The following is a 27,957-nucleotide window of genomic DNA, read 5'->3' as shown; positions in this document are numbered from 1 at the left end:
GTAACGCACCATGACATTGGACAACAACTGCTGATAAACATCCGTCACCGGGTCACAGCCAGCGACGGATGAGAATATATTTGTTATTTTGAACCTTTATTTAACTAGGCAAGTCAGCCAATATGAAGACTTCTTTGCCCTTCTGGTTGTGTACAATGTCAGTCATCGGAATATCATCAATCATCAATCTAGTGATACAGTTGGTAAGTAAGTTAGCTTGCTAGGACTAATGTGGATTATATACAGTTTCTGTAGCATTGAACACGGCCCGGTTTCCCGAAAGCATCGGATAGGATACGACGGTTCTAACGATAAACGTAGCCTTAAGATGCTTCTTGTAAAACTGGGGCCAAATCAAAGTTTATTTGTCGTGCACACTGATTTGCAGGTGTAACATCTTGCTGTCATGGTCAGGTATTGCTATTAACTGTGGTTACATTTCTTCAGTCCCTTCCTAAAGCTTTTAACCGAAACAAGGGCACGGAATAGGCTTTGTTATTGTTTCAACAGCTGATTGCTGCTTTAAAGAAATGTCTGCAGGTAACTGTTCAGGAGAACTATTAAAGGCCCAATGCAGTCAAACATGTGATATTCCTCTCCTGTGTTTTATATTTACACACTGAGGTTGGAATAATGCTGTGGAAATGTGAAAATTATGATTATGCCATTTTAGTGTTGGAGATGCCACTTCTATTCTATCACAAAAAAAAACATGATCTCTTTAACTTAACTTAAGTTACCCAGAAATGATTTGATCTTCAGATTGGACCATTTAAAAGTGTCTCCTGAGGTCTCCTAGCATCATGTGAAAGCTCTCACTAAAGAGAGATCAGCTGTCTGTGGAAATGCAGCCTTTTTTCATATCTGTGATTGATTCAAACACCTCCGATCAACTCATCAATAAAACCGATTGTTCGAATTGATCCCTACTATTTAGTGAGACGCTTTATTGAATTGTGTATGAGAGTAAAGTTCACATTTGTAGGATTGATGTTAGTCAATGTTCATAGACCATTTCATGGTTCAAATGACCTTAGCTGTTGTGGGAGTCACTATCCACCTGCTCAACATTCAGTAGGCATATGTCTTGCTTTGTCTCAAAGTATATGAATCTGTAATCTGTTTTTCTCACGGACAGTTCAACCCATTGTGGCCTTAGTTGGTGATGACGTCATCCTGCCTTGCACCTTGAGACACACCGTCAGCGCTGTGCATCAGTCAGTAGAGTGGCAGAGACCGGACCTAAAACCAAAAGAGGTCCATCTTTACAGAGATGAGAAGGACGATCTGGTGCTCCAGAATCCAGTCTTCAGGGGAAGGACGTCACTGTTCAAAGAGGAACTAGAGAACGGCAACACTAGTTTAAAGTTGACCAGAGTGAAACTCTCTGATGCTGGAAACTACACCTGTTACATTCCACTGCTGGACCACCAGAAAACCATCATTCAACTCCTTGTTGGTGAGTCAACACACCTGCTGACCACCCAAACCCCCTTAGGAGACAGATCTCATGAAATCAAGGGTGAGTTCAATGTCAAGTCCATTGCATGATGAGTATTAGTTACATACTGTAGATTGGTTAGACTACATACTTACCTTAACCCAAGTCCATGTAACTGTGGTATACGGTCTGATATCACAAACATTATAAACTAGGTGGTTTGAGCCCTGAATGCTGATTGGCTGAAAGCCGTGGTATATCTGTATAGGTGCTGTGTCCAGACCAGTTATCATCATTGAGGGAATGGAAGGCGATGAGGTGGTCCTGCGCTGTGAGGCTGAAGGCTGCTACCCAGAGCCTGTCATGGAGTGGTTTGACGCTCAGGGACGTGTCCTCCCTGCTGCTGGACCTACAGAGACGTCCAGAGACCGTGAAGGCTGCTACACTGTGACAAGCCATGTCATCGTCCCGAACTCTGACAACACCTTCACCTGTCGCGTTCAACAGTTGGAGATCAAACACATGAAGGAGAGACAAGTTCATGTTCCAGGTGAGAGTCTGTTTTGGATATTTGAATGAAGGCACTATCTGTAAAAAATGTCCCTGTAGCTGTAATGAATGAGTACAACCACCCCTGTAGCTGTAATGAATGAGTACAACCACCACTGTAGCTGTAATGAGTACAACCACCACTGTAGCTGTAATGAATGAGGACAACCACCACTGTAGCTGTAATGAATGAGTACAACCACCCCTGTAGCTGTAATGAATGAGTACAACCACCCCTGTAGCTGTAATGAATGAGTACAACCACTGTAATGAATGAGGACAACCACCACTGTAGCTGTAATGAGTACAACCACCACTGTAGCTGTAATGAATGAGTACAACCACCCATGTAGCTGTAATGAATGAGTACAACCACTGTAATGAATGAGTACAACCACCACTGTAGCTGTAATGAATGAGTACAACCACCACTGTAGCTGTAATGAGTACAACCACCACTGTAGCTGTAATGAATGAGGACAACCACCACTGTAGCTGTAATGAATGAGTACAACCACCCCTGTAGCTGTAATGAATGAGTACAACCACTGTAATGAATGAGTACAACCACCCCTGTAGCTGTAATGAATGAGGACAACCACCACTGTAGCTGTAATGAATGAGTACAACCACCACTGTAGCTGTAATGAATGAGTACAACCACCACTGTAGCTGTAATGAATGAGTACAACCACCACTGTAGCTGTAATGAATGAGTACAACCACCACTGTAGCTGTAATGAATGAGTACAACCACCACTGTAGCTGTAATGAATGAGTACAACCACCCCTGTAGCTGTAATGAGTACAACCACCACTGTAGCTGTAATGAATGAGTACAACCACTGTAATGAATGAGTACAACCACCACTGTAGCTGTAATGAATGAGTACAACCACCACTGTAGCTGTAATGAATGAGTACAACCACTGTAATGAATGACTACAACCACCACTGTAGCTGTAATGAATGAGTACAACCACCCCTGTAGCTGTAATGAATGAGTACAACCACCACTGTAGCTGTAATGAATGAGTACAACCACCCCTGTAGCTGTAATGAATGAGTACAACCACTGTAATGAATGAGTACAACCACCACTGTAGCTGTAATGAATGAGTACAACCACCCCTGTAGCTGTAATGAGGACAACCACCACTGTAGCTGTAATGAATGAGTACAACCACCACTGTAATGAATGAGTACAACCACCACTGTAGCTGTAATGAGGACAACCACCCCTGTAGCTGTAATGAATGAGTACAACCACTGTAATGAATGAGTACAACCACCACTGTAGCTGTAATGAATGAGTACAACCACCCCTGTAGCTGTAATGAATGAGTACAACCACTGTAATGAATGAGTACAACCACCACTGTAGCTGTAATGAATGAGTACAACCACCCCTGTAGCTGTAATGAATGAGTACAACCACCACTGTAGCTGTAATGAATGAGTACAACTACTGTAATGAATGAGTACAACTACTGTAATGAATGAGTACAACCACCCCTGTAGCTGTAATGAATGAGTACAACCACCCCTGTAGCTGTAATGAATGAGTACAACCACTGTAATGAATGAGTACAACCACCACTGTAGCTGTAATGAATGAGTACAACCACCCCTGTAGCTGTAATGAATGAGTACAACCACTGTAATGAATGAGTACAACCACCACTGTAGCTGTAATGAATGAGTACAACCACCCCTGTAGCTGTAATGAATGAGTACAACCACCACTGTAGCTGTAATGAATGAGTACAACCACCCCTGTAGCTGTAATGAATGAGTACAACCACCCCTGTAGCTGTAATGAATGAGTACAACCACCCCTGTAGCTGTAATGAATGAGTACAACCACCACTGTAGCTGTAATGAATGAGGACAGTTGACTGTTAGTTGATGTGAGGTTGACTGATCATATGAGGTTCTATTAGACAGTTCTGTTAGTTGACTGTGATCATGTGAGGTTCTATTAGACAGTTCTGTTAGTTGACTGATCATGTGAGGTTCTATTAGACAGTTCTGTTAGTTGACTGATCATGTGAGGTTCTATTAGACAGTTCTGTTAGTTGACTGATCATGTGAGGTTCTATTAGACAGTTCTGTTAGTTGACTGATCATGTGAGGTTCTATTAGACAGTTCTGTTAGTTGACTGATCATGTGAGGTGCTTTTAGACAGTTCTGTTAGTTGACTGATCATGTGAGGTTCTATTAGACAGTTCTGTTAGTTGACTGATCATGTGAGGTTCTATTAGACAGTTCTGTTAGTTGACTGATCATGTGAGGTTCTATTAGACAGTTCTGTTCTAATCCTGTCTCTCATCCCGTTTAAACAGGAAGCGTGGACGTCAGTAATGAAGAACAAGGAGACGATGAAGAATGAGGAAGATGAGACCAGTGAATCCCAGTCTTTCATTGGTTTAGATGATGTGAAATGATCTATAATAATACTATTATGTGTCATTTAACAGAAATGTTTGGATGGTCCCAGGAATCAAACCCACTATCCTGGAGTTACAAGGACCTTAACTATGACTACATAGGAATATGCATGGCTATGTTTACATTTTAGTAATTTAGCAGACGCTCTTATCCAGAGCAACTTACAGGAACAATTAGGGTTAAGTGCCTTGCTCAAGGGTACGTTGGCAGACTTTTCATCTTGTCATCTCAGGGATTTGAACCAGCGACATTGGTTACCGGCCCCACGCTCTTAACCACTAGTCTACCTGCCACTCCATATATGGCACTAGTCTACCTGCCACTCCATATATAGCACTAGTCTACCTGCCACTCCATATATGGCACTAGTCTACCTGCCACTCCATATATGGCACTAGTCTACCTGCCACTCCATATATAGCACTAGTCTACCTGCCACTCCATATATAGCACTAGTCTACCTGCCACTCCATATATAGCACTAGTCTACCTGCCACTCCATATATAGCACTAGTCTACCTGCCACTCCATATATAGCACTAGTCTACCTGCCACTCCATATATAGCACTAGTCTACCTGCCACTCCATATATACCACTAGTCTACCTGCCACTCCATATATGGCACTAGTCTACCTGCCACTCCATATATACCACTAGTCTACCTGCCACTCCATATATGGCACTAGTCTACCTGCCACTCCATATATACCACTAGTCTACCTGCCACTCCATATATAGCACTAGTCTACCTGCCAATCCATATATAGCACTAGTCTACCTGCCACTCCATATATGGCACTAGTCTACCTGCCACTCCATATATACCACTAGTCTACCTGCCACTCCATATATGGCACTAGTCTACCTGCCACTCCATATATGGCACTAGTCTACCTGCCACTCCATATATACCACTAGTCTACCTGCCACTCCATATATAGCACTAGTCTACCTGCCACTCCATATATACCACTAGTCTACCTGCCACTCCATATATACCACTAGTCTACCTGCCACTCCATATATGGCACTAGTCTACCTGCCACTCCATATATGGCACTAGTCTACCTGCCACTCCATATATAGCACTAGTCTACCTGCCACTCCATATATAGCACTAGTCTACCTGCCACTCCATATATACCACTAGTCTACCTGCCACTCCATATATAGCACTAGTCTACCTGCCACTCCATATATAGCACTAGTCTACCTGCCACTCCATATATAGCACTAGTCTACCTGCCACTCCATATATACCACTAGTCTACCTGCCACTCCATATATACCACTAGTCTACCTGCCACTCCATATATACCACTAGTCTACCTGCCACTCCATATATACCACTAGTCTACCTGCCACTCCATATATACCACTAGTCTACCTGCCACTCCATATATACCACTAGTCTACCTGCCACTCCATATATACCACTAGTCTACCTGCCACTCCATATATACCACTAGTCTACCTGCCACTCCATATATACCACTAGTCTACCTGCCACTCCATATATACCACTAGTCTACCTGCCACTCCATATATACCACTAGTCTACCTGCCACTCCAAATATGGCACTAGTCTACCTGCCACTCCATATATACCACTAGTCTACCTGCCACTCCATATATAGCACTGGTCTACCTGCCACTCCATATATACCACTAGTCTACCTGCCACTCCATATATAGCACTAGTCTACCTGCCACTCCATATATGGCACTAGTCTACCTGCCACTCCATATATACCACTAGTCTACCTGCCACTCCATATATGGCACTAGTCTACCTGCCACTCCATATATAGCACTAGTCTACCTGCCACTCCATATATACCACTAGTCTACCTGCCACTCCATATATAGCACTAGTCTACCTGCCACTCCATATATAGCACTAGTCTGTCTACCTGCCACTCCATATATAGCACTAGTCTACCTGCCACTCCATATATGGCACTAGTCTACTTGCCACTCCATATATGGCACTAGTCTACCTGCCACTCCATATATGGCACTATGTCAGAAGCATTAGTTTTTTATATCAGACATCTTTGGTGTAGTTTATGTAGTCTGTAAAAGGTGCTGATTTATTTGACAGGGACAATGCATATAGTGAAAGGACCAGCTATTGCATACAGAAGCAATCAATGCCTGGCTGAGTTGGTGAGAGACTTCTGTGATGCCGGGGTCACGACAGAGGTCACACGTAGGGAGATGCAGAAGGGACAGTCTTATCAGGCTCCTCTCAGGTACTAAGATTTGTCTCTGGGGTCGTAATGACCTTTAACTGTGCCCAAGAGGGGCATTGTAACTTCACTGCCAAAATCACCAGGTGCTCTTATCTATTACCTTAAACGTAGACTAGAGAAGAATGGGAGAAACTCCCCGAATACAGGTGTGCCAAGCTTGTAGCGTCACACCCAGGAAGACTCAAGTCTGTAAACGCTGCCAAAGGTGCTTCAACGAAGTACTGAGTAAAGGGTCTGAATACTTTTGTTAATGTGATTTCTTTTTTTTTGTGCAAAAATGTCTAAAACCTGTTTTTGCTTTGTCATTATGGGGAATTGTGTGTAGATTGAAAAAAAACAACAACGATTTAATCCATTTTAGAATAAGGTTGTAAATGTCACAAAATGTGGGAAAAGTCAAGGGGTCTAAATACTTTCTGAATGCAGCTGGGGGATTCGATCCAGCAACCTTTCGTTTACTGGCCCAACGCTTTTCTCTAGGCGACCTGCCGCCCCATGGCTCTATGTAGCAAGGTGTTCGCAATGGGCTTATATGATAAATTTAGCACACAATATATACAGCTAGCAAAGGTAATAACTTAGCACGCTAGGCTAGCAGGCTGAATATATAGCAATAATATTTGTGTAGCTGCTGGTCAAGTCAGAAAATGGAGAGAAATATATTCTGACGAGCAGTTAAAGAACAACAATTCATAATGCAATTGAAGGAGAGCAGTTTTTACGGATCTAGAAGGTTGTAACCTCATGTAAATATCTTGGGATTTTAATTGATGACGGCCTCTCTTAAATTGCATATTCAACAACTTACAAAAAAATTGAAGCTGAAATTGGGATTTTATTTTAGGAATAAGGCCTGTTTTTCTTTTGAAGCCAGAAGGAGGCTAGTATCAGCTACATTTATGCCTTTACTAGACTATGGGGATATTTTATATATGAATGCTTCCGCTCAGTGTTTGAGATCAATTGATACTCTTTACCATGGCACTTTGAGATTTATTTTAAACTGCAAAACCCTTACGCACCACTGCACTTTGTATACCAGGGTTGGCTGGCCTTCTCTAGTCACTCGTAGGCTCAATCACTGGTATACTTTATTTACAAAGACATTTTGGGTTTACTACCATTTTATTTGGGCATTTTTATTGTTCAGAAATGTGGTGGGTCGTCTCTTCGCTCGCTGGACTTTATCCTGCTGACTGTTCCAAATGTCCAAACTGAATTTGGTAAAAGGGCTTTTATGTACTCTGCGCCATCGGCTTGGAACGCCTTACAAAATACTTATAAACTGGAAGAACTTGTCCTGACTGGTGTTTTTAAATCACTGATGAAGGATTGAGGCTGATTCCCTGACTTGTTAATGTTTTTATTTAGCGGTTTTATACTCTCGTGAATTCAATGGTTTTTACTAGATTACTTGTAGTTTTTCATCTTGTCTGTCTGTAGTTTTTTTTGTAATGACTTGGTGCTGCCTTCCTGGTTAAATAAATAAAATGTGTAGTGTATTGTGGTGATATACAGGGCTCACCTGGAAAAGAGACCTGTCTCATTAATTTCCTGTCAAAATACACAAATGTGAAAGAAATGTTAATTTGGCTCCATGATTTGTAAACTGTAACTGTTGCTTGTTGAGCTCCAGACATGGATTATCTGCAGATAAATGATCAAAACATTCTCTGAAGATGTAATTCCTCAGGGCAGGAACTATATAGAGAGGACAGCGTTCTGGTTCAGTCCATGTTCCTCAGGGCAGGAACTATATAGAGAGGACGGTGCATCATTCTGGTCCACTCTCATTTGTTCAGTCCATGTTTTTTGTTACAGGCCATCTAATAGGTCAGGGCGTTTAGACTACAGGGACTGGGACTGTTACTGCATCAATAGGGGCTGTTACTGCATCAATAGGGGCTGTTACTGCATCAATAGCGGCTGTTACTGCATCAATGCCCCCTACAATAGGGGCTGTTACTGCATCAATGCCCCCTACAATAGGGACTGTTACTGCATCAATGCCCCCTACAATAGGGGCTGTTACTGCATCAATAGGGGCTGTTACTGCATCAATGCCCCCTACAATAGGGACTGTTACTGCATCAACACCCCCTACAATAGGGGCTGTTACTGCATCAATAGCGGCTGTTACTGCATCAATTCCCCCTACAATAGGGACTGTTACTGCATCAATGCCCCCTACAATAGGGACTGTTACTGTATCAATGCCCCCTACAATAGGGACTGTTACTGCATCAACACCCCCTACAATAGGGACTGTTACTGCATCAATTCCCCCTACAATAGGGACTGTTACTGCATCAATAGGGACTGTTACTGCATCAATAGGGACTGTTACTGCATCAATAGGGACTGTTACTGCATCAACACCCCCTACAATAGGGACTGTTACTGCATCAATTCCCCCTACAATAGGGACTGTTACTGCATCAATAGGGGCTGTTACTGCATCAATAGGGACTGTTACTGCATCAATAGGGGCTGTTACTGCATCAATGCCCCCTACAATAGGGACTGTTACTGCATCAATAGGGGCTGTTACTGCATCAATAGGGACTGTTACTGCATCAATGCCCCCTACAATAGGGACTGTTACTGCATCAATAGGGACTGTTACTGCATCAATAGGGACTGTTACTGTATCAATAGCGGCTGTTACTGCATCAATGCCCCCTACAATAGGGACTGTTACTGCATCAATAGGGACTGTTACTGCATCAATAGGGACTGTTACTGTATCAATAGGGACTGTTACTGTATCAATAGGGGCTGTTACTGCATCAATAGGGACTGTTACTGCATCAATGCCCCCTACAATAGGGACTGTTACTGCATCAATAGGGACTGTTACTGTATCAATAGCGGCTGTTACTGTATCAATTCCCCCTACAATAGGGACTGTTACTGCATCAATAGGGACTGTTACTGCATCAATAGGGACTGTTACTGTATCAATAGGGACTGTTACTGTATCAATAGGGGCTGTTACTGCATCAATAGCGGCTGTTACTGCATCAATAGGGACTGTTACTGCATCAATAGGGACTGTTACTGCATCAATGCCCCCTACAATAGGGACTGTTACTGCATCAATAGGGACTGTTACTGCATCAATAGGGGCTGTTACTGCATCAATAGGGACTGTTACTGCATCAATGCCCCCTACAATAGGGGCTGTTACTGCATCAATAGGGACTGTTACTGCATCAATGCCCCCTACAATAGGGACTGTTACTGCATCAATAGGGACTGTTACTGCATCAATGCCCCCTACAATAGGGACTGTTACTGCATCAATAGGGGCTGTTACTGCATCAATAGGGACTGTTACTGCATCAATGCCCCCTACAATAGGGGCTGTTACTGCATCAATGCCCCCTACAATAGGGACTGTTACTGCATCAGTGCCCCCTACAATAGGGACTGTTACTGCATCAATAGGGGCTGTTACTGCATCAATAGGGGCTGTTACTGCATCAATAGGGGCTGTTACTGCATCAATAGGGACTGTTACTGTATCAATAGGGGCTGTTACTGCATCAATAGGGGCTGTTACTGTATCAATAGGGGCTGTTACTGCATCAATAGGGGCTGTTACTGTATCAATAGGGGCTGTTACTGCATCAATAGGGGCTGTTACTGCATCAATGCCCCCTACAATAGGGGCTGTTACTGCATCAATGCCCCCTACAATAGGGACTGTTACTGCATCAATAGGGGCTGTTACTGTATCAATAGGGACTGTTACTGCATCAATAGGGGCTGTTACTGTATCAATTCCCCCTACAATAGGGACTGTTACTGTATCAATTCCCCCTACAATAGGGACTGTTACTGTATCAATTCCCCCTACAATAGGGACTGTTACTGTATCAATTCCCCCTACAATAGGGGCTGTTACTGCATCAATAGGGGCTGTTACTGCATCAATAGGGACTGTTACTGCATCAATAGGGGCTGTTACTGCATCAATAGGGGCTGTTACTGCATCAATAGGGACTGTTACTGTATCAATAGCGGCTGTTACTGCATCAATAGGGGCTGTTACTGTATCAATTCCCCCTACAATAGGGACTGTTACTGTATCAATTCCCCCTACAATAGGGACTGTTACTGCATCAATAGGGACTGTTACTGCATCAATAGGGACTGTTACTGCATCAATAGGGGCTGTTACTGCATCAATAGGGACTGTTACTGTATCAATTCCCCCTACAATAGGGACTGTTACTGCATCAATAGGGACTGTTACTGCATCAATAGGGACTGTTACTGCATCAATAGGGGCTGTTACTGCATCAATAGGGGCTGTTACTGCATCAATGCCCCCTACAATAGGGACTGTTACTGCATCAATAGGGGCTGTTACTGTATCAATTCCCCCTACAATAGGGGCTGTTACTGCATCAATAGGGGCTGTTACTGTATCAATTCCCCCTACAATAGGGACTGTTACTGTATCAATTCCCCCTACAATAGGGGCTGTTACTGCATCAATAGGGGCTGTTACTGCATCAATAGGGACTGTTACTGCATCAATAGGGGCTGTTACTGCATCAATAGGGGCTGTTACTGCATCAATGCCCCCTACAATAGGGACTGTTACTGCATCAATACCCCCTACAATAGGGGCTGTTACTGCATCAATGCCCCCTACAATAGGGGCTGTTACTGCATCAATACCCCCTACAATAGGGGCTGTTACTGCATCAATAGGGACTGTTACTGCATCAATGCCCCCTACAATAGGGGCTGTTACTGCATCAATGCCCCCTACAATAGGGACTGTTACTGCATCAATGCCCCCTACAATAGGGGCTGTTACTGCATCAATGCCCCCTACAATAGGGACTGTTACTGCATCAATGCCCCCTACAATAGGGACTGTTACTGCATCAATGCCCCCTACAATAGGGGCTGTTACTGCATCAATGCCCCCTACAATAGGGACTGTTACTGCATCAATGCCCCCTACAATAGGGGCTGTTACTGCATCAATGCCCCCTACAATAGGGACTGTTACTGCATCAATGCCCCCTACAATAGGGACTGTTACTGCATCAATAGGGGCTGTTACTGCATCAATGCCCCCTACAATAGGGGCTGTTACTGCATCAATGCCCCCTACAATAGGGGCTGTTACTGCATCAATGCCCCCTACAATAGGGGCTGTTACTGCATCAATAGGGGCTGTTACTGCATCAATGCCCCCTACAATAGGGGCTGTTACTGCATCAATAGGGGCTGTTACTGCATCAATGCCCTCTACAATAGGGACTGTTACTGCATCAATAGGGGCTGTAACTGCATCAACGCCCCCTACAATAGGGACTGTTACTGCATCAACACCCTCTACAATAGGGGCTGTTACTGCATCAATAGGGGCTGTTACTGCATCAATGCCCCCTACAATAGGGGCTGTTACTGCATCAATGCCCCCTACAATAGGGGCTGTTACTGCATCAATGCCCCCTACAATAGGGACTGTTACTGCATCAACGCCCCCTACAATAGGGGCTGTTACTGCATCAATGCCCCCTACAATAGGGGCTGTTACTGCATCAATGCCCCCTACAATAGGGGCTGTTACTGCATCAATGCCCCCTACAATAGGGGCTGTTACTGTATCAATTCCCCCTACAATAGGGACTGTTACTGCATCAATAGGGACTGTTACTGCATCAATAGGGACTGTTACTGTATCAATAGGGGCTGTTACTGTATCAATGCCCTCTACAATAGGGACTGTTACTGCATCAATGCCCCCTACAATAGGGGCTGTTACTGCATCAACGCCCCCTACAATAGGGGCTGTTACTGCATCAACGCCCCCTACAATAGGGGCTGTTACTGCATCAATGCCCCCTACAATAGGGGCTGTTACTGCATCAACGCCCCCTACAATAGGGACTGTTACTGCATCAATGCCCCCTACAATAGGGACTGTTACTGCATCAATGCCCCCTACAATAGGGGCTGTTACTGCATCAATGCCCCCTACAATAGGGACTGTTACTGCATCAATGCCCCCTACAATAGGGACTGTTACTGCATCAATGCCCCCTACAATAGGGGCTGTTACTGCATCAATGCCCCCTACAATAGGGGCTGTTACTGCATCAATAGGGGCTGTTACTGCATCAATGCCCTCTACAATAGGGACTGTTACTGCATCAATGCCCCCTACAATAGGGGCTGTTACTGCATCAATAGGGACTGTTACTGCATCAATACCCCCTACAATACGGGCTGTTACTGCATCAATGCCCCCTACAATAGGGACTGTTACTGCATCAATACCCCCTACAATAGGGACTGTTACTGCATCAATGCCCCCTACAATAGGGGCTGTTACTGCATCAATGCCCCCTACAATAGGGACTGTTACTGCATCAATACCCCCTACAATAGGGGCTGTTACTGCATCAATGCCCCCTACAATAGGGACTGTTACTGCATCAATGCCCCCTACAATAGGGGCTGTTACTGCATCAATAGGGACTGTTACTGCATCAACGCCCCCTACAATAGGGGCTGTTACTGCATCAATGCCCCCTACAATAGAGGCTGTTACTGCATCAATGCCCCCTACAATAGGGACTGTTACTGCATCAATACCCCCTACAATAGGGGCTGTTACTGCATCAATGCCCCCTACAATAGGGGCTGTTACTGCATCAATGCCCCCTACAATAGGGACTGTTACTGCATCAATAGGGACTGTTACTGCATCAATACCCCCTACAATAGGGGCTGGTACTGCATCAATAGGGGCTGTTACTGCATCAATAGGGACTGTTACTGCATCAATGCCCCCTACAATAGGGGCTGTTACTGCATCAATGCCCCCTACAATAGGGACTGTTACTGCATCAATAGGGGCTGTTACTGCATCAATAGGGGCTGTTACTGCATCAATAGGGGCTGTTACTGCATCAATGCCCCCTACAATAGGGACTGTTACTGTATCAATGCCCCCTACAATAGGGGCTGTTACTGCATCAATAGGGACTGTTACTGCATCAATGCCCCCTACAATAGGGACTGTTACTGTATCAATGCCCCCTACAATAGGGGCTGTTACTGCATCAATAGGGACTGTTACTGCATCAATAGGGGCTGTTACTGTATCAATGCCCTCTACAATAGGGGCTGTTACTGCATCAATAGGGACTGTTACTGCATCAATGCCCCCTACAATAGGGACTGTTACTGTATCAATGCCCCCTACAATAGGGACTGTTACTGTATCAATGCCCCCTACAATAGGGGCTGTTACTGCATCAATAGGGACTGTTACTGCATCAATGCCCCCTACAATAGGGACTGTTACTGTATCAATGCCCCCTACAATAGGGGCTGTTACTGCATCAATAGGGACTGTTACTGCATCAATAGGGGCTGTTACTGTATCAATGCCCTCTACAATAGGGGCTGTTACTGCATCAATAGGGACTGTTACTGCATCAATGCCCCCTACAATAGGGACTGTTACTGTATCAATGCCCCCTACAATAGGGACTGTTACTGTATCAATGCCCCCTACAATAGGGGCTGTTACTGCATCAATGCCCCCTACAATAGGGACTGTTACTGCATCAATAGGGGCTGTTACTGCATCAATGCCCTCTACAATAGGGACTGTTACTGCATCAATGCCCCCTACAATAGGGGCTGTTACTGCATCAATGCCCCCTACAATAGGGGCTGTTACTGCATCAATAGGGGCTGTTACTGCATCAATGCCCCCTACAATAGGGACTGTTACTGCATCAATGCCCCCTACAATAGGGACTGTTACTGCATCAATGCCCCCTACAATAGGGGCTGTTACTGCATCAATGCCCCCTACAATAGGGGCTGTTACTGCATCAATACCCCCTACAATAGGGGCTGTTACTGCATCAATAGGGACTGTTACTGCATCAATACCCCCTACAATAGGGGCTGTTACTGCATCAATGCCCCCTACAATAGGGGCTGTTACTGTATCAATTCCCCCTACAATAGGGACTGTTACTGCATCAATAGGGACTGTTACTGTATCAATGCCCCCTACAATAGGGGCTGTTACTGCATCAACACCCCCTACAATAGGACGCCCTGGAGATTTTGTAACATTCTTGTGTAATTTCGGCAAAGTATAGAAAGTGGCAATTCCAGGGTGTTGAACAGCCCAAAAGTGGTGTTATGTTTTAGTTATCTGACCAGAACTGAAATACCCATCTAGGACAGTAAAGATAGTATTCTGAAATTGGGAAGTGGGGTCACTTCTGAGTTTGTTGTAAAAGGTGTTGTCAAGCAGCTGTCTATGACCCTCATTTCAATAAACGGTCCTATCCATGAGTACAACCGACCCACCCTTATCAGCAGGGAGGGTAAGGACCAACTATCGGATTGTAAATCAAGCAAAGCTTGTTTATCATCCTGAGGTGAATGATGGTAAGAGATGTTCTCCTGTAGATTAACACCAAAGAGATTGTGATTGGCTGGCGGTACAAAATACCTCTTACTTCTGAAAGGAGTCTGAGTATGTGCAAGTGTAACAGATGTATATGTGCTCTCCATGCGTTGTGTTTTCTCAAAATAAATCACTTCGGCCAGTGGTCCCAGTTGAGCATTTATTTCTGCTGTTGTTAAATGGGAAACAGCACGTTAGTTGTGCAGGGCTGAACGGTATTGATGGCTGTCGACGGGAATTAATCTGTAGCATGAAGACAACTGTGTTAGCAGTGGCTTATGTGACCATTACATCGGTGTATGCTAGCTAACACACTTATTTACAGCAATCATATGCCAAAGCACATCCCAGAAAGCCCCTCAATCCCTAACAGGTACCATATACCCACACATGTATAAATCAGTAACGTACAGCAAACTTGTACACATTGTAAAATAGAAAACAGTATTCAGAGCGTGACCTACCCATTGCATCACATTTTCATACTGGGGAGACCTGACGTTCGCGATCTGCCCCTATCTGCAAGCGGGGCCAATCACAACACACCTTATTGTCATCAGAGTTGAACTAACCAATAAGAATGCTTGAACATTAAATACACATTTCTTTAGAGGCAAGTGGAAACATAACCAACCCTGTTACACAGGTGAGAAACCAGCATGTTCAGCTGAAATATCATGATTTGGGGATCTTAAATATTCCCTTAAACGCATGTTTCTAAATAAATAAAAACCGTAACTTAGACATGTCTATCTTGTGGGATTCTGTCTTTTACATTATATCCAGGCTCCCGGCCTGTACAATAGCACGTGGGTAAACACCACTCCCTAATGCAGTACTGGGTGTTGATATCGATTGGTTCCCATGACGAATTTGACGCCGTGCAACATTCTTCAGCAGAGAGGGAGGAGGGGCATACTGCATTAACAAGGATACAGGGAGAGTACTACAAGCGTTTGCTGCAGACAGACTGCTGCTCAGCGGTTTCACGTCAATGCATCCTGTCTTTAACCGGACAATATGAGGATTTATTCGGTCTGCATGTTGTGTTCACTAATTATTATATCATCAACAGCAAGTGACACAGGCGGTAAGTACGTTTTCTAGCTAGTGATAATGTGGGGTTTGCAGTTGTAACGTTACTTTCTAGGTCAAACAACGAATACCAAGTCGTATAGCGGCAGAGTAAGATACCAGGTAGAGAGTGAGACATTTAGTTACGTTTTTCTCTCACCACGTTTATTCCGGAAAATGTCTGTCCTCACTCTGGTAGTTATGGACAAACATGAATAAACTACGTGGTGAGTTGATGCCTATTCGTCAACTAGTTGAATTGATCGTGATACTTGTTTGAATGTTAAATGACGAGACAGAGGCATTGATGCGAGTAACTCGTCAGTGAAGAGCACTATTTGCCAGTCCTGTCTGGTCCAGCGACAGCGAGTTTGTGCCCATAGGTGACATTGTTGCCGGTGATGTCTGGTGAGGACCGGTCTTACAACAGGCCGACAAGCCCTCAGTCCAGCCTCTCTCAGCCTCCAGCCTCTCTCAGCCTATTGCGGACAGTCTGAGCACTGATGGAGGGATTGTGCATTCCTGGTGTAACTCGAGCAGTTGTTGTTGCCATCCTGTACCTGTTGTCGTGGAAATTTCCTCTATTTAAGTGGACGGCCCCATGATAATGTCCCAATTTCAATGTCTCATCTTTACCACTCATGTCTTGTCGGTTCGTCCACCAATATACCAGCATCATAAGAAAATGTTAGAACAGATCTTTCTCCATGATCACTCCAAGTGGACTCTCACAGTATGAGAGCTTAGATCTGATACTGTACACCAATTTCTGTCTTGGTTCTTTTCTCTCGGTAGAAGTGGTTAGGAAAGCCTCCTTCAATGCCTTTGTCTCTCTTCTTCAGCCAGTTAGAGGGGGTTTTGAGGTACACACACCATTCGGTTCAATTATCTCTTCCATGCATTAAGATACCGTCTGATGTCACCCTTCATGATCACCTCGAAAGAACAGATCAGAAGAACAGTTAGGTTCAGTTCATTAACTACATGATAAATGATTACTTTTACCAATTATTCTTAATACACATATCTAAACATATTTCACAGAGAATATTGAAACTATTCTTTCAAATTGGTTTATACTCCCCATCTCACTGTCAACTCCATCGTAGAGCCCAGGATCAAGAAATTAGACCTATACCCCTCGGGAATAGAACAAAACAAACACAACAATACAATACACCCAACAATACAATACACTCAACAATACAATACACCCAACAATACAATACACCCAACAATACAATACACTCAACAATACAATACACTCCTTCACATATCACTTAAGGTGTATAACTTCAATTCAAACCCTCAAACTGAATCCTCCCCCATGTTTTACACACATCTCTCCGTATGAGAGTAATGTAAAACAAAACTAAAAAATATAAAACAACATTTCTGTACAGAAACCCAGCCTAAAACCCCAAACAGCAAGCAATGCAGGTGTAGAAGCACGGTGGCTAGGAAAAACTCCCTAGAAAAGCCAAAACCTAGGAAGAAACCTAGAGAGGAACCAGGCTATGTGGGGTGGCCAGTCCTCTTCTGGCTGTGCCGGGTGGAGATAATAACAGAACATGGCCAAGATGTTCAAATGTTCATAAATGACCAGCATGGTCGAATAATAATAATAAGGCAGAACAGTTGAAACTGGAGCAGCAGCACGGTCAGGTGGACTGGGGACAGCAAGGAGTCATCATGTCAGGTAGTCCTGGGGCATGGTCCTAGGGCTCAGGTCCTCCGAGAGAGAGAAAGAAAGAGAGGAGAGAATTAGAGAACGCACACTTAGATTCACACAGGACACCGAATAGGACACCGAAAATCACTAAACTGAAGAAAAAATGATTGAACCCCTATGGTCATAGGAAAATAGACTTAAAGCAGCATATCCTTAGTTACAAGCAATACCCTTCACAGTGGTCCAAATTACAAATATGGCTAAGAAACATATTTACAAATTACACAAATTATTTTGAAAGCGGTATTACAAATGGACCATACATTTATTATCCAAATGGCTTTCCAATTGATCAAGCCACAACGGAAAGTCATCAGAAGGTCATAGGTCATACAAAACCCTTCAAAACAGTGTTTTACTATATAAAACAATTTGCAAACAATAATCAACTAGTTCCAAACATTTTCGTATTTCCATGTTCCCAGAACATTCCTTTATCAAAAGAATTTGCGTGTGTAATAAAAAGTCAGAAAATAAAATAAAAGTGCCCCTTTAATGCCTTTGCATTACCACAAACAACATCCCGGCCCCCTCCAATGTGGTAGTTTATGGCCTCAATTTCACTCACTCTCCCCAAGAGTATAGTCCCTGGAAACATTCCAGAGAGAGACAGTGAAATATCAATTTACCTAGAGAAAACACAAAAACACTTACTATTCATTACACTACATCGATTCAGAACCTTAAACGTGAAACTATAAACCAAACCTAATGATAATTCCACTGTTCCTCAAATCATTAATCATAAGTTTTAATCAAATCAATGTATATGTATGATACAATGTTTAATTAAGTTAAATCAACTCCAAAAAAACCTTTTAATCAGCAACCTAATAATTTCAATCTGTTGATATAAATTTAGTCAAAACCAATCCTGATTTTTTTAAACAAATCTAAAATCTTTCAAAAGTCGGTGCTGTCTCATCTAAAAATAAACTTAATTTTTTCCCCCACTGATATCCACAAAAACTCAATACTGTTCAGCACATCCATTAATGATCCTCCTTTAGTCTGTACAGGGTCTGAAGTTCCAATGTATGCAGATGATACAGTGATAAATTCATGCAAATAACAAACTACACAAGAACTCACTACTATAATGATTCAGATGACAAAATTGCTCAGAGACTCATGTTTACATCTCAATAAAATAAAACACAGTCTGCATGTTCCTCAAAAAACAAGTACTGATGGAAAAAGCTCCTGGTGGTATCTGATTTTAAGTGCCAAGGCATCATACTTGATTCCAACCTTTGTTTTAAAAAGCAAATAAAGGAACTCAAATACCAAATTCAACCTAGCTAATTTCCCAAAACATATGAAATTGTTTGGACTTATTGCGGTAACACTATAATTAAAATCTATGATACTCCCCCAATTAACATATTAGTTTAGTCTTCTGCCAACAGGCTCTCATACTACTCAATCCAGCAATCACCTTTAATGACCTGACATTGTTCCGCATAATGGAAACATACCATAACGTTAGACTACATGAACTTTCCTGCTCAAATTAACTGGTGTTACTTAAACAATCAAACCAAGAATCAATAACCATCAGAATCTATTCTTACAATGTTTTATGATTCAGACATCCAGTCTCCCACAAATCTATGATGCCCACCTAGCGAATCAGCTGTTAGAAATACAGAAAAAAATGTACCTCAACGGTCAAAACAATTAGAGTAAGGTTATTGTATATTCAAACTAATAACGCAAATGTACGTTATTCTACAACAATCTACCTGCCTCCAGCAACTTTCCCTGACAATTAGTAGCCAACATAGCAACTAACTCTCTTCCATACTTTCAGCCCAACTTTCCTATTTCTTTTTCCCATTGGGCAAAAATATAACCCCTCTCATTTCAACGTTTTTCCTTACCTCTATCGTAAGATTAAAACCCCAACTTTATAACTTCCTCTTCGCTCTCCACACTTATGAAATGTATCCTATTTCTTTAAAAATAACACGCGCAGCGCCAAAATTATAACATGCGTCAGTCAATCAATAAGAATGAAAAACATTTCAGTAACCACTTTCTATCGCCATTCTCTCCCCGCTATCATTCAGAGTGTCTTTAACTTAGCTAACTGTCTTCTCTATTGATACAGTAATTTAAATACGACTCAATTCTCAATTACATTATTCCAGCAGATAATTTAGTGAACAGACATCGTCTTGCATCAGAATTCGCTTCGTTATTATTTTAAGTTGAATTAGTTTATCAATTTAACCTAAACAATCTATTGAAAACGTTCAATTTATCCCTTCTATCAATTTGAACCAAACAAGCTATTAAAAAAAAAACAGTTTATTCAAATAAATCCCACAACTTCTCTCATACTGAGAAGAAAAATTATAACATGTTCAGACCTTAAGGGCAGTTTAATTTAAAATGTTTCACCCAGACGGAGATAATCCCATATGCGTTTTATAGTTCCATCGTTAGGGTAAGATCCAAGAACCAAAAGTGGACACACTCTAATCAGTTTCTATTCCGTTTCTAGAGCTCAATTTCCCAGATTTTGTAGATTATTTTAATAGTGCTTAAAAACTTCATCTTTATCAAATTATCCATTTAAGATACCAACTCAAAACCTACGTACGTCCACGAATGGGTGGTTTAAATTGTATCTAATCATTCTCAGCATTACTTTATCAAATCTCTAGTAATTGATTATACACACATACAATTTATCATAATTTCAAAACTTAAATCTTAGGTACTCACACAGAACTTTCAGGATCACCCACACAGGATTTGTCAGACGTCCACACAGAACATCAGAAAAAAGGTTTGCCCACACAGTCAACCCAGCTCACACAGAACGGTCCGACAACTATTACCTAGTGATCCCATAACAAAATACTCACACAGAGTAACCCAGGGCATACCTGGCTAGCACATTTAAAATAATTGGAATTCACCACATCTGAGGGTCACTTAGACAAATCACACAAACGCACAGAATGAGGTCCTTCTTCCAATAGGGCTTCACCAAGTGCCGTGTTTCACCTAGAACACACAGACCCCCTGGCCTCTATATCCTCTATTTACCAAAATCATGAGCGCAAACCACACACAAGTCAGAGTTAGTTATCAAAGTCCATCTTTAATTATATGAGCTCTATCACAACCCTGTGACTCTCAGATCAATTCAGTGTCTATCAATGAATTCTCTGAGAGACCCCTCTACATTGCAACTGAGATCCTTTAATAGCAAAGAACACACATAGTCAGACAGCATAGACATAATAAATCGTTCAGCTTTGTCTCCTTACTCAAACCCAGAACCATAAACCAATCCTCCATATCAACAGGCATATAACAAATTGTCATTTAGATACAACCAATCCTGTACAAGCTCACGGGGAGCGTAGAATGATTCCAGACACTGCCATCCTCCTCTCCCCGATGGGAAAAGTAGGGAGTGACTGGCACACAGACACAGTGGAGCAAAAGATATGTTTACACATGATGACACCTTGACCTCTCCCCTCTCTGTGGCCCATGCAACTTAGTCTTGACATAGAACAGATAACTGCCAATGGCCACCACTATAGTACAACAAAATACATTCTTATGAGAAATAACTCATAAGCATATCATGAAAATAAAACATCTTATCTATGTTACCACCTAATTCTGATTATTCCCCAACACTGTCCTGCAGGTGTGATGTTCGGATGTACCGATCCTGTGCAGGTGTCGTCTTAGCACTGTCTCAGTACGGACTTTGCAATTTATTGCCCTGGCCATGTCTGCAGTCCTCATGCCTCCTTGCAGCAGTCCTCATGCCTCCTTGCAGCAGTCCTCATGCCTCCTTGCAGCAGTCCTCATGCCTCCTTGCAGCAGTCCTCATGCCTCCTTGCAGCAGTCCTCATGCCTCCTTGCAGCAGTCCTCATGCCTCCTTGCAGCAGTCCTCATGCCTCCTTGCAGCAGTCCTCATGCCTCCTTGCAGCAGTCCTCATGCCTCCTTGCAGCAGTCCTCATGCCTCCTTGCAGCAGTCCTCATGCCTCCTTGCAGCAGTCCTCATGCCTCCTTGCAGCAGTCCTCATGCCTCCTTGCAGCAGTCCTCATGCCTCCTTGCAGCAGTCCTCATGCCTCCTTGCAGCAGTCCTCATGCCTCCTTGCAGCAGTCCTCATGCCTCCTTGCAGCAGTCCTCATGCCTCCTTGCAGCAGTCCTCATGCCTCCTTGCAGCAGTCCTCATGCCTCCTTGCAGCAGTCCTCATGCCTCCTTGCAGCAGTCCTCATGCCTCCTTGCAGCAGTCCTCATGCCTCCTTGCAGCAGTCCTCATGCCTCCTTGCAGCAGTCCTCATGCCTCCTTGCAGCAGTCCTCATGCCTCCTTGCAGCAGTCCTCATGCCTCCTTGCAGCAGTCCTCATGCCTCCTTGCAGCAGTCCTCATGCACGTTCACCCAGATGAACAGCGTGCATGTTCATTAATTGTTCATGGTTCTTTGAACAAGCATGGAAAACAGTGTTTACAACCCTTTTACAATGAAGATCTGTGATGTTATTTGGATTTTTACAATGTATCTTTAAAAGACAGCGTCCTGAAAAAGGGACGTTTCTTTTTTTGCTGAATATGTCTTGCTTTGTCTCAAAGTATATGAATCTGTAATCTGTTTCTCACGGACAGTTCAACCCATTGTGGCCTTAGTTGGTGATGACGTCATCCTGCCCTGCACCCTGAGACACACCGTCAGTGCTGTGCATCAGTCAGTAGAGTGGCAGAGACCGGACCTAAACCCAAAAGAGGTCCATCTTTACAGAGATGAGAAGGACGATCTGGTGCTCCAGAATTCAGTCTTCAGGGGAAGGACGTCACTGTTCAAAGAGGAACTAGAGAACGGCAACACTAGTTTAAAGTTGACCAGAGTGAAACTCTCTGATGCTGGAAACTACACCTGTTACATTCCACTGCTGGACCACCAGAAAACCATCATTCAACTCCTTGTTGGTGAGTCAACACACCTGCTGACCACCCAAACCCCCTTAGGAGACAGATCTCATGAAATCAAGGGTGAGTTCAATGTCAAGTCCATGTAACTGTGGTATACGGTCTGATATCACAAACATATTAAACTAGGTGGTTTGAGCCCTGAATGCTGATTGGCTGAAAGCCGTGGTATATCTGTATAGGTGCTGTGTCCAGACCAGTTATCATCATTGAGAGAATGGAAGGCGATGAGGTGGTCCTGCGGTGTGAGGCTGAAGGCTGCTACCCAGAGCCTGTCATGGAGTGGTTTGACGCTCAGGGACGTGTACTCCCTGCTGCTGGACCTACAGAGACGTCCAGAGACCGTGAAGGCTGCTACACTGTGACAAGCCATGTCATCGTCCCGAACTCTGAGAACAGCACCTTCACCTGTCGCGTTCAACAGTTGGAGATCAAACACATGAAGGAGAGACAGGTTCATGTTCCAGGTGAGAGTCTGTTTTGGATATTTGAATGAAGGCACTATCTGTAAAAAATGTCCTGTTTTAAAAGTCATTTCATGTGTAATAAGCATTAGGTATTGTAATAATTCTACTTCCTGTGTTTCAGATCAAATGTTTCCTAAGACTTGTCATTCCTGCTGGCTGACAGTTCTTGGAGCAGTTCTTGGAGCAGTTCTTGTTGAAGCTGTAGCTGTAGCTGGAGGTCTCTACCTGTTGATAAAAAAAGGGATATTGACCTTCAGAAAGGTAAGTCACACTTCCTGGTGTGGTAGTGTTATGGGGTGGAGTTACTTCCTGGTGTGGTAGTGTTATGGGGTGGAGTTACTTCCTGGTGTGGTAGTGTTACTTCCTGGTGTGGTAGTGTTATGTGGTGGAGTTACTTCCTGGTGTGGTAGTGTTACTTCCTGGTGTGGTAGTGTTATGGGGTGGAGTTACTTCCTGGTGTGGTAGTGTTACTTCCTGGTGTGGTAGTGTTATGTGGTGGAGTTACTTCCTGGTGTGGTAGTGTTACTTCCTGGTGTGGTAGTGTTATGGGGTGGAGTTACTTCCTGGTGTGGTAGTGTTACCTCCTGGTGTGGTAGTGTTATGGGGTGGAGTTACTTCCTGGTGTGGTAGTGTTACTTCCTGGTGTGGTAGTGTTACTTCCTGGTGTGGTAGTGTTATGTGGTGGATCTACTACTTTATCACCTGAAGGTACCATGTTCATCTGTACAAACAATAGTACACTAGTATAAACACCATGGGACCACGCAGCCGTCATACCGCTCACGAAGGAGACATGTTCTGTCTCCTAGAGATGAATGTACTTTGGTGCGAAAAGTGCAAATCAATCTCAGAACAACAGCAAACGACCTTGGGAAGATGCTGGAGGAAACAGGTACAAAATAATCTATTTCCACAGTAAAACGAGTCCAATAGCGACATAACCTGAAAGGCCGCTCAGCAAGGAAGAAGCCACTGCTCCAAAACTGGCATAAAAAAAGCCAAACTACGGTTTGTTACTGCACATGGGGACAAAGATCGTACTTTGGTCTGATGAAACAAAAATAGAACTGTTTGGCCATAATGACCATCGTTATGTTTGGAGGAAAAGGGGGAGGCTTGCAAGCCAAAGAATAAATGGCATCATGAGGGAGGAAAATGTGGATATTATGAAGCAACATCTCAAGACATCAGTCAGGAAGTTAAAACTTCGTCGCAAATGGGTCTTCCAAATGGACAATGACCCCATGCAGACTTCCAAAGTTGTGGCAAAATGGCTTAAGGACAACAAAGTCAAGGTATTGGAGTGGCCATCAAAGCCCTGACCTCAATCCTGTAGAAAATTTGTGGGCAGAACTGAAAAAGGCTACCCAAAACATTTGTTGTGAGAAGCTTGTGGAAGGCTACCTGAAACATTTGACCCAAGTCAAACAATTTAAAGGCAATGCTACCAAATACTAATTGAGTGCATTTAAACTTCTGTCCCTCTGAATGTGATAAAAAAAATTAAAAAAAGCTGAAATAAATCACTCTACTATAATTCTGACATTTCACATTCTTAAAATAAAGTGGTGATCCTAACTGACCTCAAGACAGTGAATTTTTACAACGATTAAATGTCAGGAATTGTGAAAAACTGAGTTTAAATGTATATGGCTAAGGTGTATGTAAACTTCAGACTTCAACTGTAAGGTGGCAGGCCCAGAGAGCAAATCAAGTGCACCTATAGGCCTACCGCTGGCCAATCAGATAACTCAGATGAATGTCTGCATGGTTTATTCATGCCATAGGCTGTTAAACAAAGGCTCTAACACGCATCAAATACTGTGAGATTTCAAAACCATGACGAGAGAGACTCAACCAACACAGTAAAGAGCTGCTACTTTTATGAGTAAATTCACATGTTGTTATTCAGCACTGTCAACTTTTAGTTCAACACTTTTATAAGATAAGATCTTATAAAATATATATAAGATATATATAATATATATAAAATATATATAAGATATAATATAAGATCTCCCTACTTCCACTCACGCTACAACCACCACTGTAATGAATGAGTACAACCACCACTGTAGCTGTAATGAATGAGGACAACCACCACTGTAATGAATGAGTACAACCACCCCTGTAGCTGTAATGAATGAGGACAACCACCACTGTAATGAATGAGTACAACCACCCCTGTAGCTGTAATGAATGAGTACAACCATCACTGTAGCTGTAATGAATGAGTACAACCACCACTGTAGCTGTAATGAATGAGGACAACCACCACTGTAATGAATGAGTACAACCACCACTGTAGCTGTAATGAATGAGTACAACCACCACTGTAGCTGTAATGAATGAGTACAACCACCACTGTAGCTGTAATGAATGAGGACAACCACCACTGTAATGAATGAGGACAACCACCACTGTAATGAATGAGTACAACCACCACTGTAGCTGTAATGAATGAGGACAACCACCACTGTAATGAATGAGTACAACCACCACTGTAATGAATGAGTACAACCACCACTGTAGCTGTAATGAATGAGGACAACCACCACTGTAATGAATGAGTACAACCACCACTGTAGCTGTAATGAATGAGGACAACCACCACTGTAATGAATGAGTACAACCACCACTGTAGCTGTAATGAATGAGTACAACCACCACTGTAGCTGTAATGAATGAGTACAACCACCCCTGTAGCTGTAATGAATGAGTACAACCACCCCTGTAGCTGTAATGAATGAGTACAACCACCACTGTAGCTGTAATGAATGAGGACAACCACCACTGTAATGAATGAGTACAACCACCACTGTAGCTGTAATGAATGAGTACAACCACCCCTGTAGCTGTAATGAATGAGTACAACCACCACTGTAGCTGTAATGAATGAGTACAACCACCACTGTAGCTGTAATGAATGAGTACAACCACCACTGTAGCTGTAATGAATGAGGACAACCACCACTGTAGCTGTAATGAGTACAACCACCACTGTAGCTGTAATGAATGAGGACAACCACCACTGTAGCTGTAATGAATGAGTACAACCACCACTGTAATGAATGAGTACAACCACCACTGTAATGAATGAGTACAACCACCACTGTAGCTGTAATGAGTGAGTACAACCACCCCTGTAGCTGTAATGAATGAGTACAACCACCACTGTAATGAATGAGTACAACCACCACTGTAGCTGTAATGAATGAGTACAACCACCCCTGTAGCTGTAATGAATGAGTACAACCACCACTGTAATGAATGAGTACAACCACCACTGTAGCTGTAATGAATGAGTACAACCACCCCTGTAGCTGTAATGAATGAGTACAACCACCCCTGTAGCTGTAATGAATGAGTACAACCACCCCTGTAGCTGTAATGAATGAGTACAACCACCACTGTAATGAATGAGTACAACCACCACTGTAGCTGTAATGAATGAGGACAACCACCCCTGTAGCTGTAATGAATGAGTACAACCACCACTGTAATGAATGAGTACAACCACCACTGTAGTTGTAATGAATGAGTACAACCACCACTGTAATGAATGAGTACAACCACCACTGTAGCTGTAATGAATGAGTACAACCACCACTGTAGCTGTAATGAATGAGTACAACCACCACTGTAATGAATGAGTACAACCACCACTGTAGCTGTAATGAATGAGTACAACCACCACTGTAATGAATGAGTACAACCACCACTGTAGCTGTAATGAATGAGTACAACCACCACTGTAGCTGTAATGAATGAGTACAACCACCACTGTAGCTGTAATGAATGAGTACAACCACCACTGTAGCTAATGAATGAGTATTACAACCACCACTGTAGCTGTAATGAATGAGTACAACCACCACTGTAGTTGTAATGAATGAGTACAACCACCACTGTAGCTGTAATGAATGAGTACAACCACCACTGTAGCTGTAATGAGTACAACCACCACTGTAGCTGTAATGAATGAGTACAACCACCCCTGTAGCTGTAATGAATGAGTACAACCACCACTGTAGCTGTAATGAATGAGTACAACCACCACTGTAGCTGTAATGAGTACAACCACCACTGTAGCTGTAATGAATGAGGACAGGTGACTGTTAGTTGACTGATCATGTGAGGTTCTATTAGACAGTTCTGTTCTAATCCTGTCTCTCATCCCGTTTAAAACAGGAAGCGTGGACGTCAGTAATGAACAAGGAGACGACGAAGAATGAGGAAGATGAGGCCGGTGGCACAGTTAGCACTGCAATGCCTTGGACCACTGCGCCACGCTATATGCCATTTAACAGACATGTTTGGATGGTCCCAGGAATCAAACCCACTATCCTGGAGTTACAAGGACCTTAACTATGACTACATAGGAATATGCATGGCTATGTTTACATTTTAGTAATTTAGGAGACGCTCTTATCCAGAGCAACTTACAGGAACAATTCGGGTTAAGTGCCTTGCTCAAGGGTACATTGACAGACTTTTCATCTTGTTGGTTCAGGGATTTGAACCAGCGACATTGGTTACTGTCCC

The 27,957-nt window shown here is 43.1% G+C and overlaps 1 protein-coding gene across 1 annotated transcript; it reads left to right on the top strand.

Annotated features, from left to right (window-relative positions):
• Positions 1–37: 37 nt before the first annotated feature.
• On the top strand, positions 38–27,898 carry LOC110518233 (CD276 antigen; the record flags this gene model as incomplete). The annotated part of the gene is made up of 7 exons (XM_090185664.1): positions 38–203; positions 1,139–1,522; positions 1,710–1,991; positions 22,625–23,008; positions 23,128–23,412; positions 23,534–23,673; positions 27,604–27,898. Coding segments are annotated over 7 exons (1,818 nt in total), but the record flags the coding sequence as incomplete, so codon positions are not given.
• Between the last annotated feature and the right edge of the window lie 59 nt (positions 27,899–27,957).

The sequence above is a fragment of the Oncorhynchus mykiss genome, chromosome 9 (assembly GCF_057628025.1).
Source record: "Oncorhynchus mykiss isolate SJ-2025 chromosome 9, ASM5762802v1, whole genome shotgun sequence".
NCBI classification, from domain to species: domain Eukaryota; kingdom Metazoa; phylum Chordata; class Actinopteri; order Salmoniformes; family Salmonidae; genus Oncorhynchus; species Oncorhynchus mykiss.
The sequence above is the reverse complement of the archived record's forward strand: the minus strand, read 5'-3'. Positions and strand labels throughout refer to the sequence as shown.